This window comes from Bos grunniens, chromosome X, assembly GCF_055505025.1.
Source record: "Bos grunniens cultivar Pamir isolate PY7600 chromosome X, Bosgru_T2T1.0, whole genome shotgun sequence".
Taxonomy (NCBI): Eukaryota; Metazoa; Chordata; class Mammalia; order Artiodactyla; family Bovidae; genus Bos; species Bos grunniens.
The window spans coordinates 62,320,316-62,337,056 of record NC_141194.1 but is presented as its reverse complement, the minus strand read 5'-3'; the positions used below and the strand labels follow the sequence as shown (position 1 = coordinate 62,337,056).

General features: G+C 41.6%; 1 protein-coding gene across 5 annotated transcripts in view; it reads right to left on the bottom strand.

Moving 5' to 3' along the window:
• Positions 1 to 16,741, bottom strand: part of EDA (ectodysplasin A) — a 483,240-nt gene that overhangs the window by 384,602 nt on the left and 81,897 nt on the right. For 4 of the 5 annotated variants that reach the window (XM_086389894.1, XM_086389895.1, XM_086389896.1 and 1 more), the window contains exon 1: positions 11,864 to 12,601. The exons of the other annotated variant lie outside the window; for it this stretch is intronic. In XM_086389894.1, the coding sequence (XP_086246020.1) occupies positions 11,864 to 12,259 (396 nt within the window). In that variant the 5' untranslated portion in view covers positions 12,260 to 12,601. Of the gene's footprint in view, positions 1 to 11,863; positions 12,602 to 16,741 lie in introns of those variants that run through there. 5 annotated transcript variants of the gene reach the window in all.

Below are 16,741 nucleotides of genomic sequence, written 5' to 3'. Positions count from 1 at the left end.
AATGGACAGATTCTTAGAGGAGTTCAGTCTTCCAAGACTGAATCAGGAACAAATAGAAATTATGAACAACCCAATCACAAGCACTGAAATTGAAGCTGTGATCAAAAATCTCCCCCCCAAAAAAGCCCAGGACCAGATGGCTACACTGGAGAATTCTTTCGAACATTTAGAGAAGAGCTAATGCCTATCCTTCTAAAATTCTTTTGAAAAATTGCAGAGGAAAGAACACTTCCAAACTCATTCTATGAGGCTACCATCACCCTGATACCAATAGCAGACAAAGACAACACAAAAAAAGAAAACTACAGGCTAATATCACTGATGAACATAGATGTAAAAATCCTCAACAAAATTTTAGGAAACAGAATTCAGCAACACATCAAAAAGCTGATACACCATAATCAAGTTGGGTTCATTCCAGGGATGCAGGGATTCTTCAATATACACAAATCAATCAATGTGGTACACCATATTACAAATTTAAAGATAAAAACCATATGATAATCTCAATGGAGGCAGAAAAAAAAACTTTGACAAAATTCAGCACCCATTTATGATTAAAACTCTTCAAAAAATGGGCACAGAAGGAACTTACCTTAACATAGTAACGGCCATATATGATAAGCCTACAACAAACATTATTCTCAATGGGGAAACACTGAAAGCATTCCCCCTAAGATCAGGAACAAAACAAGGGTGTCCACTTTCACCACTATTATTCAATATAGTTCTGGAAGTCCTAGCTACAGCAATCAGAGAAGAAAAAAAAATAAAAAGAATCCAGATCAGAAAAGAAGAAATTAAGCTCTCACTGTTTGCAGATGACATGATACTGCACATAGAAAACCCTAAACATAGTATCAGAAAATTTCTAGAGCTAACCAGTGAATTTAGCAAAGTTACAGGATATAAAATCAATACACAGAAACCACTTGCATTTTTATATACTAACAATGAAAAATGAGAAAGAGAAATTAAGGAATAAATCCCATTCACCATTACAACAAAAAGAATTAAATATCTAGGAACAAACCTACCTAAGGAGACAAAAGAACTGTACACAGAAAATTATAAGACACTAATGAAAGAAATCAAATATGACATAAACAGATGGAGAGATATTCCATGTTCCTGGGTAGGAAGAATCAATATTGTGAAAATGACTATACTATAAAATGCAATCTACAGATTCAATGCAATCCCTATCAAATTACCAACAGCATTCGTGACAGAACTAGAACAAAAATTTCACAATTCATATAGAAACAATAAAGACCCCGAATAGCCAAAGCAGTCTTGAGAAAGAAAACTGGAGCTGGAGGAATCAACCTTCCTGACTTCAGATTACACTACAAAGCTACAGTCATCAAGTATGCTATGGTACTGGCACAAAAACAAAAATATAGACCAATAGAACAAGACAGAAAGCCCAGAAATAAACCCAGGCACCTAAGGGTGCCTTATTTTTGACAAATGAGGCAAGAATAACACAATGAGGCAGTGACAGTCTCTTCAATAAATGATGCTGGGATTGGACAGGTACATGTAAAAGAATAAAATTAGAACACTTCCTAACACCATACACAAAGATAAACTCAAAATGAATTAATGACTTAAATGTAAGACCAGAAAGTATAAAACTCTTAGAGGAAAACATAGGCAGAACACTCAATGACATAAATCAAAGCAAGGTCCTCTATAACCCACCTCCTAGAGTAATGGGGAAAAAAAAAAAGTAGACAAGTGGGACATGATTAAACTTAAAAGCTTTTGCACAGCAAAGGAAACTATAAGCAAGGTAAAAAGACAACCCTCAGAATGGGAGAAAATAACAGCAAATGAAACAGCTGACAAAGGATTAATTTCCAAAATATATAAGCAGCTCATACAACTCAATACCAGAAAAACAAATAACCCAATCAAAAAGTGGGAAAAACACCTAAACAGACATTTCTCCAAAGAAGACATACAGATGGCTAACAAACACATGAAAAGATGCTCAACATCACTCATTATAAGAGAAATGCAAATCAAAACTACGAGATATCACCTCACAGTGGTCAGAATGGCCATAATCAAAAAGTCTACAAACAATAAATACTGGAGAGGGTATGGAGAAAAGGGAAGCCTCTTGCAGTGTTGGTGGGAATGTAAATTGACACAGCCACTATGGAAGACGGTATGGAGATTCCTTAAAAAACTAGGAATTAAACCACCATAAGACCCAGGAATCCCACTCCTAGGCATATACCCTGAGGAAACCAAAATTCAAAGAGACACATGTATCCCAATGTTCACTGCAGCACCATTTACAATAACTAGAACATGGAAGCAACCTAGATGTCCATAGACAGATGAATGGGTAAAGAAGTTGTGGTACATATACACAATGGAATATTGCTCAGCCATAAAAAAAGAACGCATTTGAATCAGTTCTAATGAGGTGGATGAACCTAGAACCTATTATACAGAGTGAAGTCAGAAAGAGAAAGATAAATAACATATTCTAACGTATATATATGGAATCTAGAAAAACGGTACTGAAGAATTTATTTAGAGAAACAGACATAGAGAATAGATTTATGGACGTGGGAAGAGGTGAGGAGAGGGTGAGATGTATGGAAAGAGTAACATGGAAACTTACATTACTATATGTAAAATAGACAGCCAGTGGGAATTTGCTGTATGGCTCAGGAAACTCAAACAGGGGCTCTGTATCAACCTAGAGGGATGGGATTGGGAGGGAGATGGGACAGAGGTTCAAAAGGGAGGGGATATATGTATACCTATGGCTGATTCATGTTGCGGTTTGACAGAAAACAACAAAATTCTGTAAAGCAATTATCCTTCAATAAAAAATAAATTAATTTTTAAAAATCTAAAATTAAAAAGAATCCACAAATTTATAAGAAAAGAACAAACAATCCAATAAAAATATACAAGAGATTTGTATAGGCACTTCACAAAAGAAGATAACCAAACATAATAAACACATGAAAAGGAGTACAACTTCATTAATCTTCTGAGAAATGCCATTTAAAATCACAACGCGGTATTACTACAAACCGACCCACCAGAATGGCTATAATTTAAACAGTGACAATAACAAGTATTAGCAAGGATGTGGAATAACTAGAATTCTCATATATTGCCATACATTGGGAATGCAAATTGGTACAATCACTGAGAAAAGCTGTCATTATCAATAAATTTGAAAATATGCATTCCCTATGACCCAGAAATTCCAATCCTAGGTATATACCCCACAGAAATTCAAGTACATATAACCAAAAGACCTGTGTAATAATATTCATAGTACTGTTATTTATACTAACCCCAAACAGTGAACAATCCAAAAATCCATTATCAATAGAATGAATGAATAAACTGTGGTATATTCAAACAAGTGAATAATATACAGTAATACAAATAAAAAACTACACTTGCATGCAACATCATGGATATCAAAAAAGCATGACACTGAGCCAAAAAAAGCCACCCCAGAATATGTACTGTTTGATTTCATTTATATCAAGTTCATAATGGGAAAGTAATCTATGATGTTAGACATCAGGATAGTCATTCACTTTGGAGAAGGAAGATGGTATAGTGATAGGGTTGGGGCGTAAGATGGGGGTTATGAGATGCTACCAATACTTTTATTTCTTGACCTGAGTTCTGGTAACACTAGTGTATTCACTTTATAGTAATTCATCAAGTTGTACAATTAAGATTTGTGACCTTTTCTGTATGTATACTTCAATAAAAAAGTAGGGGGAAAAAAGAAGAGCTAAGCGATGAGTATTTATAGACCAGTCAGATGAAAATGACCCTCTATGAGGGCACCCTGCAGGCAAGGCAAGTAGGTTTTCTTGGTAATGTTCTTGGGAATTAAATGGCTTCAGAAGTTCTCTGGAATAAAGAGATCTTCTCTGTAAGGTAGTCACAGATAAATTACAAGTTATTTTTCACAAGATCTAAGAGAAAAAGAAAGAGATAAGACCCAAATGCAAATAAAACAGAACATCAAATGATACACAACAGAAAACTTTTTCCACCATCATAGAGGTAATCTTCTCCATTTCACTGTCTAATGATTCTAGAAACCAGTGAAATATTACCAGTGGAGCTATCTACTCACCTAAGCATAGGTGACAATTCATAGGCTTAGCAAGACCTGAGGAAAACAGGCCTGTTACAAAACTTTGTTTTATATGAACATCTCCAAAGGCCCCAAATAATATTTAAGTTGACAAGTATTCAGGTATCCCAACTATAACCAGTACTGTGTCAAGTATTGTGGAAAAAGAACAAAAAAGAAGGAGCTCTAATATAAAAACACAAAATTTATTAAACATAAAAACAGCAATAACAACTGAAGAATGATTCCAAGACAGAATATGGTGTGCGGGTTGCAGGAGTAGATTAGTAAGAGACCAAATGGGATAGGTATAATGGAGCAAGTTCATCGAAAGCCTTCAATATCACACTGAAAAGTTTAAATTGAAACCTATAGACAATGATTTTATCTGGATCCCATTCCGCTAAAATAATTCTTGGACTTAGTGATTCCTAGTCATTTTCTTGATCAACTGGCCCTAATAATTAATATCAAATCTAGATACACTAATGTCCTAACCAGTTAAACCAAGAGATGTTTTGTGCAAAGTTAAGGTTAACTTCAATGACATCACCTCAATCAGTCAGTTGCTCAGTTATGTCCGACTCTTTGTGATCCCATGGACTGCAGCACGCCAGGCTTCCCTGTCCATCACCAACTCCCAGAGCTTGCTCAAACTCATGCCCATCGAGTCGGTGATACCACCTGTCCATATCATCCTCTGTCGTCCCCTTCTCCTCCTGCCTTCAATCTTTCCCAGCATCAGGGTCTTTTCCAATGAGTCAGTTCTTTGCATCAAGTGGCCAAAGTATTGGAGTTTCAGCTTCAGCGTCAGTCCTTCCAATGAATATTCAGGACTGATTTCCTTTAGGATGGACTGGTTGGAACTCCTTGCAGTCCAAGGGACTCTCAAGAGTCTTCTCCAACACCACAGTTCAAAAGCATCAATTCTTTATCACTCAGCCTTCTTTACAATCCAACTCTCACATCCATACATGACTAGGGGAAAAAACCATAGCTTTGACTAGATGGACCTTTGCTGGCAAAGTAATGTCTCTGCTTTTTAATATGCTGTCTAGGTTGGTCATAGCTTTACTTCCAAGGAGCAAGTGCCTTTTCATTTCATGGCTGCAGTCATCATCTCCAGTGATTTTGGAGCCCAAAAAACTAAAGTCTGTCACTGTTTCCATTGTTCCCTCGTCTATTTGCCATGAAGTGATGGGAATGGATATCATGCTGTTAGTTTTTGAATGTTGAGTTTTAAGCCAACTTTTTCACTCTCTTCTTTCACTTTCATCAAGAGGCTCTTAATGAAAGGCTCACCTCAAATAATTAGGGACATACTCCAAATATTGCTAATAGTTCTCAATAAACCATTATAAATATACACAAACATATTTTTCTAAGCAGTTAAACCTTAAGAGTTCCAATCAGAGTATCTCTTAGGGAAACTGAATGAGATACTACCTTTATTTGCCTACCCCACAAAATAATCTTCCAACCATTTAAATATGCCTAATACCTAATATCTTTTTGCCTTTTCATACTGTTCATGGGGTTCTCAAGGCAAGAAGACTGAAGTAGTTTGCCCTTCCCTTCTCCATTGACCATGTCTTGACAGCACTCTCTACCATGACCCATCCATCTTGGGTGGCCCTACATGGCATGGCTCATAATTTCATTGTTAGACAAGGCTGTGGTCCATGTGATCAGTTTGAATTAGTTTTCTGTGACTGTAGTTTTCATTCTGTCTGCTCTCTGATGGATAAGGATAAGAGGCTTATGGACGCTTCCTGATGGGAGAGACTGAGGGGAAAATTGGGTCCTGTTCTAACAGGCTGGGCCATACTCAGTAACTTTTTAATCCAATTTTCTGTTGATAGGCGGGGCTGTGTTCCCTCCCTGTTGTTTGACGTGAGACCAAAGTATGGTGGAGGTAATGAAGATAATCCTTAGAAGAAATGGAGTAGCCATCATAGTCAACAAGAGTCCGAAATGCAGTTCTTGGGAGCATTCTCAAAAATGACAGAAAGATCTCTGTTTATTTCCAAGGCAAACCATTCATTATCACAGTAATCCAAGTCTATACCCCAACCAGTAATGCTGAAGAAGCTGAATTTGAATGGTTCTGTGAAGACCTACAAGACCGTCTAGAACTAATAACCAAAAAAGATGTCCTTTTCATTATAGGGGACTGGAATGCAAAAGTTGGAGGTCAAGAGTTACCTGGAGTAACAGGCAAATTTGGCCTTGGAGTACAAAATGAAGCAGGGCAAAGAACAGAGTTTTGCCAAGAGAATGCACTGGTCATAGCAAACACCCTCTTTCAACAACACAAGAGATGACTTGGCACATGGACATCACCATATGGTCAATACCGAAATCAGATTGATTATATTCTTTGCAGCCAAAGATGGAGAAGCTCTATACAGTTAGCAAAAACAAGACCGAGCTGACAGTGGCTCAAATCATGAACTCCTTATTGAAAAATTTAGACTTAAATTGAAGAAAGGGAAAACCACTAGACCATTCGGGTATGACCTAAATTATATCATTTACTATTATACAGTGGAAGTGACAAACAGATTCAAGGGATTAGATCTGACAGAGTACCTGAAGAACCTTGAACAGAGGTTCCTGACATTGTATAGGAGGCAGTATTCAAGACTATCTCCAAGAAAAAGAAATGCAAAAGGCCAAAATGGTTGTCTATGGAGGCCTTACAAATAGCTGTGAAAAGAAGACAAGCTAAAGGCAAAGGAGAAAAGAAAAGATAAACCCATTTGAATGCAGAATAGCAAGGAGAGATAAGAAAGCCTTCCTCAGTGATCAGTGCATAGAAATAGAGGAAAACAATAGAATGGGAAAGACTAGAGATCTCTTCAAGAAAATTAGAGATACCAAGGGAACATTTCATGCAAAGATGGGTTCAATAAAGGACAGAAATGATATGGACCTAACAGAAGCAGAAGATATTCAGAAAAGGTAGCAAGAATACACAGAAGAACTATACAATAAAGATCTTCATGACCCAGATAACTACGATGGTGTGATCACCCACCTAGAGCCAGACATCCTAGAATGCGAAGCCAAGTGGGCCTTGGGAAGCATCACTACGAACAAAGCTAGTGGAGGTGATGGAATTCCAGTTGAGCTATTTCAAATCCTAAAAGATGATGCTGTGAAAGTGCTGCACTCAATATGCCAGCAAATTGGGAAAACTCAGCCGTGGCCACAGGACTGGAAAAGGTCAGCTTTCATTCCAATCCCAAAGAAAGGCAATGCCAAAGAATGTTCAAACTACCACACAATTGCACACATCTCACATGCTAGCAAAGTAATGCTCAAAATTCTCCAAGCCAGGCCTTAACAGTACATGAAGCGTGAACTTCCAGATGTTCAAGCTGGTTTTAGAAAAGGCAGAGGAACCAGAGATCAAATTGCCAACATGTGTTGGGTCATTGCAAAAGCAAGACAGTTCCAAAAAAACATCTACTTTTGCTTTATTGACTACACCAAAGCCTTTGACTGTGTGGATCACAACAAACTGTGGAAAATTCTTCAAGAGATGGGAATATCAGACCACCTTACCTGCCTCCTGAGAAATCTGTACGCAGGTCAAGAAGGAACAGTTAGAACTGAACATGGAACAACAAACAGACTGGTTCCAAATTGGGAAAGGAGTACGTCAAGGCTGTATATTGTCACCCTGCTTATTTAACTTCTATGCAGAGTACATCATGAGAAACGCTGGGCTGGAAGAAACACAAGCCCGAATCAAGATTGCTGGGAGAAATATCAATAACCTCAGATACGCAGATGACATCACCCTTATGGCAGAAAGTGAAGAAGAACTAAAGAACCTCTTAATGAAAGAGAAAGAGGAAAGTGAAAAAGTTGGCTCAACACTCAACATTCAGAAAACTAAGATCATGGCATCTGGTCCCATCACTACATGGCAAATAGATGGGGAAACAATGGAAACAGTGACAGACTTTAGTTTTTTGGGCTCCAAAATCACTGCAGTTGGTGACTGCAGCCATGAAATCAAAAGGCACTTGCTCCTTGGAAGAAAAGCTATGACCAACCTAGTCAGCATATTAAAAAGCAGAGCCATTATTTGCCAACAACGGTCCATCTAGTCAAAGCTATGGTTTTTCCACTAGTCATTTATAGATATGAGAGTTGGACTATAAAGAAAGCTGAGTGCCAAAGAGTAGATGCTTTTGAACTGTGGTGTTGAAGAAGACTCTTGGACTGCTAGGAGGTCCAACCAGTCCATCCTAAAGGAAATCAGTCCTGAATATTCACTGGAAGGACTGATGCTGAAGCTGAAGCTCCAATACTTTGGCACCTGATGTGAAGAACTGATTCATTGGAAAAGACCCCGATTCTGGGAAAGATTAAAGGCAGGAGGAGAAGGGGACAACAGAGGATGAGATGGTTGGATGGCATCACCAGCTCGATGGACATGAGTTTGAGCAAGCTCCAGGAGTTGGTGATGGACAGGGAAGCCTGCAGTCCGTGGAGTTTCAAAGAGTCAGACACAGCTGAGCAACTAAACTGACTGAACTGAACTGAACTGAATAACTAATATAGTGGCTGGCTCATAGAAGGCTTCCTATTTATTGAACTATATTGTTAAATTACACCAGTACATTAAACTTACATCATCTCTCTCATGGTTTAGTATACTTTGATCATATCCTTCTCTCTACTGCTCTCTCTACAGACTGAAAAAAACAACTAGAAAATCCTTCCAACACTTTGATCAATTTAGATTGGCTTCTGGGGATTTGTATGAGCTGTTAAGTTTTTCTTGATGAGCAGCCACCAGGATTACCTATGTGATTGTGAATGCAAATCCACTTTTCGTCTTTTACAGGGAAATGATAAGAGTTTCGTTTCATCATTGTTTTCAACACTCTTCCTGTTAATGCCCACCATATTCTTGGCTTTTAGGACCACAGTCACAACTGGGCCACCTTCTTCACAGATTCATAAACAGTCATTTTTATTTTACTCTAACAATAATATTGTGTATTATCTGACTCAGAGACTGATGAGATGTATTTATAATAATAGTTCCTGAGATCATCTCCAGTGAGTATCCAGATAAACCTCCAGATACTCAGCTACTCCAGCTGTAGGAGACAGGCATGATTCCAGAAGGTCCACAGTGACCCTTTCATTTTTTATCATGAACAACTGTCTCCACTGGGGAGGCTTTTCTAATAAGTCCCTAGGAGTATGTATTTTGTATCCTGAATCTCTCTGCTATGTATCCTGAATGCCCTAATTTCCTTCTCTATTCTGTTTTTAAAGTTTTAAAATTGAAAGATGGCATACATACATCTTCGGTGACTTCTAGATTCCTTTCTTGAGTCATAACTGAGCCTATCCTCTCATAGCATGGATAGGTTTGCATGACCTTGTACAATGAGGTCACCTACCTGTGACTATTCTCCCTATTTGGTCTCATGACATCTTCCTGCAATTTATTCTTATCAGTTTGCCTGCACTCCTTGCAGATAAACTGGTGTGAAACATGAGTGTTTTGCCCATGGAAGGGTGTATATTTTTATCTTTCTTCCTCTCCATCTAAGAGTTGCTGTAACAGCAGCTGTTTGTGTTGAAAACTGAAATATAAAAATATGACCTACGTGGCCAAATCCCATGAGGCTGTTTACTTCCTTATTTATGAATCAGATTCTGTCAGCACAATGTAGAATCTTTACTGTCAGCAATACTGCAATTGAATGTCCTTGCAAAGCCAGCAGAGGGTGCACCAGGGCACTGAAAATTTTACCCAAGATGTAGCAGTATCAATTTACTAGCCAATCAACATTTCCTTTTTTTTTTTTTTGGTTTGGTATACTAAAACTAATATCCTTAAATCTTAAGTTCGTTCTGGGCTAAAATTCCTTCAAAGCATACTCTAATTCTCCTGAAAGTGAAGTTCAGGAAGAATAAGGAATACATGGTTAAACTTAGTCTGGCTAAAATGAAGGTAGAGTAAAAAATGATGCAAACTACTTTGTAAAAGTTACAAAGCTCTACCCAGCCACCTGACAAAAAGTCTCCAGAAAGTAGTATATTGTGGAATGGGTATTGAACTGGGAACAAAGAGACCAGCTACCATTCTAATTTTGATCATAGTTGTATGACTTTAGATAAGTCATTTTCCCCATAGGAATTATGTGTTCTCCAAGGTGAGTGATCAAATGGACTCATGGCTCCTCATAATTCACAAAAAACTCTAACTCCAATTGATGTCAGTAAATGTAAAGAGCCAGTATGCTTATTTCTACTCCTCGAAAAGACTGAAACAGAAAGAATAAAGGACAGAAGATAGGGCACTGTATTTAAACCTAGACAGAACTATTTCAAGTACCATGCAAAGGCAACTAAACGTCATTATAGACCATATGAGAATCCCATACCATCACAGAATCCCCAGAATACAGCTGTTCTGCTAGTCCTCAACCTACAAACATAGGTCTGTCAATTCTGAATGCCAAAAAGCCTTGGCAACTATGTGACTAAGGAAGTTCAATCCATCTTTTCACAGAATACCAAAGTTCAGCTGCTAAGTATTTCTACTGGGTATAGTCAGGGATGCAGGGTGGATAAAGGGAACCAGAATCCTAGTTAATTATCGTGTAGTACAGTGTTTAAAGTTTGAAGTACCAGAAGCATGTCTATTGATTCACTTCTCTGATAAACTGTTATATAAGTTGAAGTGTGCTAGCAAAACATTTTAAGGCTCAGGACAACTTTACAATGTAGAAACTGTGTCAGTCCTAATATTACAGCATTATCATGAATGCAACACCAGCTTTGGATGAGTGGTCAGAGTATCACTAACAATGTTATACAGTATGGCAATGACTCTAAATGTGGTAGTAAATACAGAAGGCCTGGGTCGCTCACCTCAAGGAGCTTATTTGCACAACTTCCCCTTTTCCTCAAGAGGAACAAATTGACTGTTATTCTTCAACCACCTCAAAAAGATCCTTGGCTGCTTCTCTTAAGTTTTACATGAGACAAAATATGGCAAACGAGAATATTTAGTTTAAGTGCACTAAATTTCCCTAAATAAAGAGATTTGCTGTTTCAGAAGTTGTCTAACAAGACGGTATATTTCTACCAGAATTCTTCAGGGGCGCTGATCCTCACTAAATTACCCAGGACAATTCGTCTCAAATTGCAGGTAAGTGTGAACAAGTCCACGATCTGGTCAGCGCACCAGGACCCCGCGCGGAAAACACGGTTCAAAGTTGTTTCAACGGGCGTGGAGCAGTTATTACAGCTGTTTACAGCTCCAACTCCAAACGAGAGTCTGCTAGTGCTGGCATCAGCTCTGGACACGAAAAAACAAGCACAGCGGGCGGAGAATCTCACCGGGAGCAGAACGGCCAGGCTGCTGCCGTTAGTCGGCCAGGGGGGCAGCGCCCGCACCTTCGCGCCGCGGCCCGGCCGGGAGCGCCGCCAACTCTTCCCGAGGCAGCCGGAGCCGGGGGCGGCGGGCGCCGGCCAGAGTTCCCAAGTCCGGGGGTCCAGAGAGACTCAGGGTGAGTTGGGCCAGGGACCGAGGACAACCTGCCCCCAGGCGACCTCTCCCTGGCTCGCCCACCACCTCCCCGGTCCAGCCGTCGAACTTGGCTCGAGGTGGCAGAGTCCTTCCCCGGCCCCCGCCCTGCGCACATGGTGAGGGGGCCCTGCCCCTCCAGAGTGACTCACCTGGTGCCCATCCTGGGAGTCTGGGGGGAGCGTAGTTTCTCCTGGTTCCAGCGGCTGCTGCTGCGGAGACCGCTGCCCGAAGTGGCGGGTGATGGGACCGTTGGGGTCGAGGCCACCGGGGCTGCTCAGGGTGCCCGAGGTGCCGGGGGTACCGGGGCCGCTGAAGCGGGACTCAGCTCCCCGTTCCCGCCGCAACTCGGAGCGCAGTTCTAGGTAGCAGCACAACGTCAGCAGGTGGAGGGCCAGGGAGAGGCCAAAGAAACCCAGAAAGAGCCGGCAGCTGTTCCCTTCGCCCGCCCGGGCAGGGGCCCCGCGACAGCCGCAGCCCTGGCTCCCGCGTTCCCGCGGCGCTGCCGCGGGCAAGGGTTCCCTGCGCTCCACCTCGGGGTAGCCCATGGCCTCCGGAGACACCCACTCTCTGAGGCCCGGGAGCCGCCGCGTCTGCCTCAGCCCTTCGCGACCCCTGACAGGCAGCTACTGTCCTGCCATCGGCTGGGGGCTGCAGGGACCCGTTCCTGCGCGACGGAGGCTGGGCGGGACCCAGCAGGGAGCAGCCTCATGTGCAGCTCCTCTCCGAGGGGTGGGAAAGAGAGGAGGAGGGGAGGGAGGGACAGGCGGCTCGGCCCGCCGAGGGAATGAGGGAGGAGGCCCCGGCCGACCCCGCCCCGTGCCTCAAGCGGGTGCTGGTACGCCCAACCACCGGGCCCGCCAAGCCTCGCCGCTCCGCCCCCTACAGTTCCACCCGGGGCCTCCAGCCGCGGGGCGGGGCCTGGGGGCGTGTGGGTTCGCCTCTGTCCCGCGGCCCCACCCAGCTCTTCTAGCTCGCCCTGTTCCAGTTGGTGACTGCGGCTGTCGTTCATCCCTGGACTCCGCCCCAATTTAACCCTTGAGCGCCAGTTCGGGGTTGGGGGGAGAGGGGAGAGGAGGAGTCGAGGCGAGGGAGGCTGAGAAGAATTGGGGAACCTTGGAAGGAAACTAGAGCAAAGAAAAGGAGGCGGAAACTAGTATTAATAGAAATGTTTGCAATTAACTGCAGTTGTTAATAACATCATCCAGTACTTATCTGTTTCTTTCAATCTTCAAAGCGTTTAACAGACGTTAAACTAATTAAAACAGTCCTGGGTTTGGAATGAAACCATGCCTGCTGTGTTTGCAGTTCAATGGCCCGCCAAAAGAAAAGGAGACCCAGGAGCCTGAGAGCCAAAGGGAGTGAGAATGGGGTGGGACTGAGTCAGTCCCACTCCTGGAGTGAGTCTGGGGCCTCAGTCTAAGCGTAAGAAGCCCATCTGTGCCAGGTGGGACTAAAGTGATGCTGCCTCATGCAAGATAAAACAGTCCCTAAGATTTCTTGGTATATTATTTCAAGGTATTGATCCCTTTACAGTGTAGAAAGTGCTGTAGGAGAGAATCCACAACCAGAGTAGTTTTCCTCTTCCACTGCAACAGGAGTTTGGAGTGGAGAACAAGTGCCTTCAATAAGCAAATGGGGAAACTGAGGTCCAGAATAAGGTGGATTTCTTTACAAGCATGGTCCACAGTACTGGCATCTCTATTTGCAGGCAACTGTTCTGGCCTCTCCACCCCTCTCCTCCTCTCCCTGGAGTAGTCCCTGGGGGAAGTTCAACAAGTCGGCCAAGTGTTCCAGATGTACACTGCTGAAACTACAGTATCATCAATAGCTGCACCAATCAGAAAAGGGTTCAGAGCAAAAAACAAACAGAAAAACAAATTAAAAAGTAGCAAATGTCAGAATAATAGACCCTGAAATGAAGTATGGAAAGGATTAGTTGAGTCAAAATTGACAAGAGTCATTAGTTTGTGATTATAGAGAGCCAAATGACCATAGCAGGGGAAGTATGTATGCTTCTTGGTCACTATGTGAGGAATATTCCCATGTGAGGAATAATTAGCAGTCTTATTGACCTGAAAAGGGTAGGCCTAAGACCTGACTCGATGGACATGAATTTGAGTAAGCTCCAGGAGTTGATGATGGACTGGGAAGCCTGGCTGCAGTCCATGGGGTCACAAACAGTCAGACATGACTGATGACTGAGCCGAACTGAAGACCTAGGCTGGCAGGAAAGAAGAAAATTAAGGGGAAGTAAGAAAGAATACAGGAGAAAAGAAACAAAAAGAACGAAAGCAAAGCATATGGTGGGGAGGTCAGTCCTGAGATTACAGAAATCATAAATCTTAAATATATTAGCCACAGCCAATTTTTTCTTTCAGACACTTAATGTATGGCCTCAGTGCTTCAGAAATATCTTTGTGTCTCATTAGCCCTTATGGATGAAATACAAAGTTTTCAAAGACTATCATCATAATGAAAATAAAATAAAAAAGGAGCATTTAGCCAATCTCAAGTCCTGCTTGTTCAGTCAAGGAATTCTAGATGCTCGCTGGGGGAACTGCCAGGCTGATTTACCTTAATTATTACTGCCCAGAATTATTAGAAAGAATACTGGACTAGAAACCAGTAGACCTGACCCTGACACTGGTTTGCTGGGTCACTCTGAGCAAGTCACTGTTTTGGGGTACCTTAGTTTCTCCAACTGTAAAATGAGAAGTTTAAACTTAAACAGCTATAATGTTGTGTTTTATCTGTGATATCATTGACATTTTGACTTGGTTGCATACCCCACATCCAATCTGTCAGTGAATCCTATAAGTTCTGCCTTTAAAATAGATCCAGAACCTTACCATTTCTTACAATCTTTTGGTTACCACCACAGTCCAAACACTCATACTCTCTCATTGGATTACTATTTTAGCCTTCTCTCAGGTCTCCAAGCTTTTTACTTTTGTCCTTGCCACTCTACAATCTATTCCCTACCCTATAGTAAGAAACTTTCTGTTAAAGTATTAAGTCAGATTCTTTTACCAGCCCCAAATCCTCCAATGGCTCCCTTTCTCTCTCAGAGTCCTTACCTTGGCCTGCAAGGCCCTACGTGATCTGATTGCTGGCCATCTCTCCTCCCACTACTATTTCCTCGCACTCTACTCCAAACACATTGACCCTTTTGCTGTTCCTTGAACTTGAAAAGCATGCCCCCACTTAAGAGTCTTTTTACCTATATTTCTTTTAATCTGGAATGCTATTCTCCCAGCTAACTGCATGGCTTCTCCCTCACTTCTCCCAGGTCTCTTCTTAGATGTCGCCTTGTTAGAGAATCTTTCCCTGGCTCATTTCCCATCACTCTCTGTCCCCTTCCTTGGCTGTGTTTTTCTTCTTAGCATTTATCATCATCTGATGTATTGGATATGTGTTTATTGTGTGACTCCTAAGAAGCCACAATTAGAATATCAGTTCCAGGAGAGCAGAGATTTTTGTGTTTTTGTTCACTGTTTTATATACCAGACCAAGAGCAGTACCTGACACAATAGACTCTCAATAAATATTTATTGAAGAAATGATTGAATTCCTTCCCTGGTAGATTAAGAGGAGAGAGAAAGGAGAACTAGTGAGATGGGTTTGTGGATAGGCAAGGGGATTTCTTCCAGTATGGTAAAGCAGAAAGGAACAGCTCTTTTATTTTACATGCAGCAACACCCCCAGAGAAAAAGAAAGAGCCACACAGCTAATTATAGGAGTGGATCAGGAAGGTAAAGAACACTGGCTGAACCTCTATCTCCTATGTGTCAGCCTTTCTCATTAACTTCTGTGTGAAGTTAGTATTATGACATTTCACAGATGAGGAAACTGAGGCCTTTACCAGACAGGTTAAATGACCAATCCAAATTGACAAAACAACTAAGTGGCAGTGTCTGAATTTGAATACAGATCTGATTGGTTCAAACATTCCATATTCTATTCTCAACCTTAGCGCTTGCCTACTGGCAAATAGATCCAAAATTCAGCTTTATAGAGACAGACAGGCAGAAACTGTGAGATTCCTGGGAGATAGAGTTATAAACCAGATGGAAGTCATAGTTTCTTCTCCCACGAGACTGGCTGCTGCCACTACCACCCTTTTGCTCCAACTCCAAGGACATTCTGTGTACTATGATTAGATGAATGTGCTTAAATTTGGTTCCCAGGGTCATTCTTCTGTATAGTAAGCCTAAATAGCTTGCCATCAACTGACTGCAGAACAGTAACAGAAAGCCCAACATCCAAAGCCCTTCAATCTGGCCCTAAAGTAGGGCTCAGATAGTAAAGAATCTGCCTGCAATGCGGGAAATCTGGGTTCAATCCCTGGGTCTGGAAGATCCTCTGGAGAAGGGAACGGCAACCCACTCCAGTATTCTTGCCTGGAGAATTCCATGGACAGAAGAGCCTGGTGGGCTACAGTCCGTGGGGTCACAAAAAATCGGATATGACTGGGTGACTAACACTACTAGCATTCCAGCCATGCTGTTGCTAGGTCTTGACAAAATTCTGTCTGCATAACTGTGTCTCTCATTGTCCTACCTCAATGCCTTTTGCTGACATTACTCCCTTTTCCTCCTTCTAATATCCTGGCCCTCCCCTTTACCTATTCAAAATCAGCACATTTTTCAAGGCCAAGCTCAACTCCACATATCCCCTCCTCGACCCCCCACCTGCCCACAGTGTTCTCAACCAGGAGACTCTGTCTATACAATTCCTCTGGCATTTAGAATATGCCAATCACAATTGCTAATTCTTCCACCATTCTGTATGAGTGTCTCATTTTCCCCAGATTACAGTTGCTGCTCTTCAAAGGGTGGGACCTTATCTCAACCCCCAGAGGGCTTACCTTGAGTGAGTGCTTACCTAATCTTTGTTAATGGATTAAAGATTCTGCATAGATGAATTTTAAGCAGTGTTTTGTAGGCAAAAGTAGTATGGGTTTGATGGAAACAAGACGACAGTTCTAAATGGAAAGCAAAGTAAAATAAAATGCCAAGCACATTTAG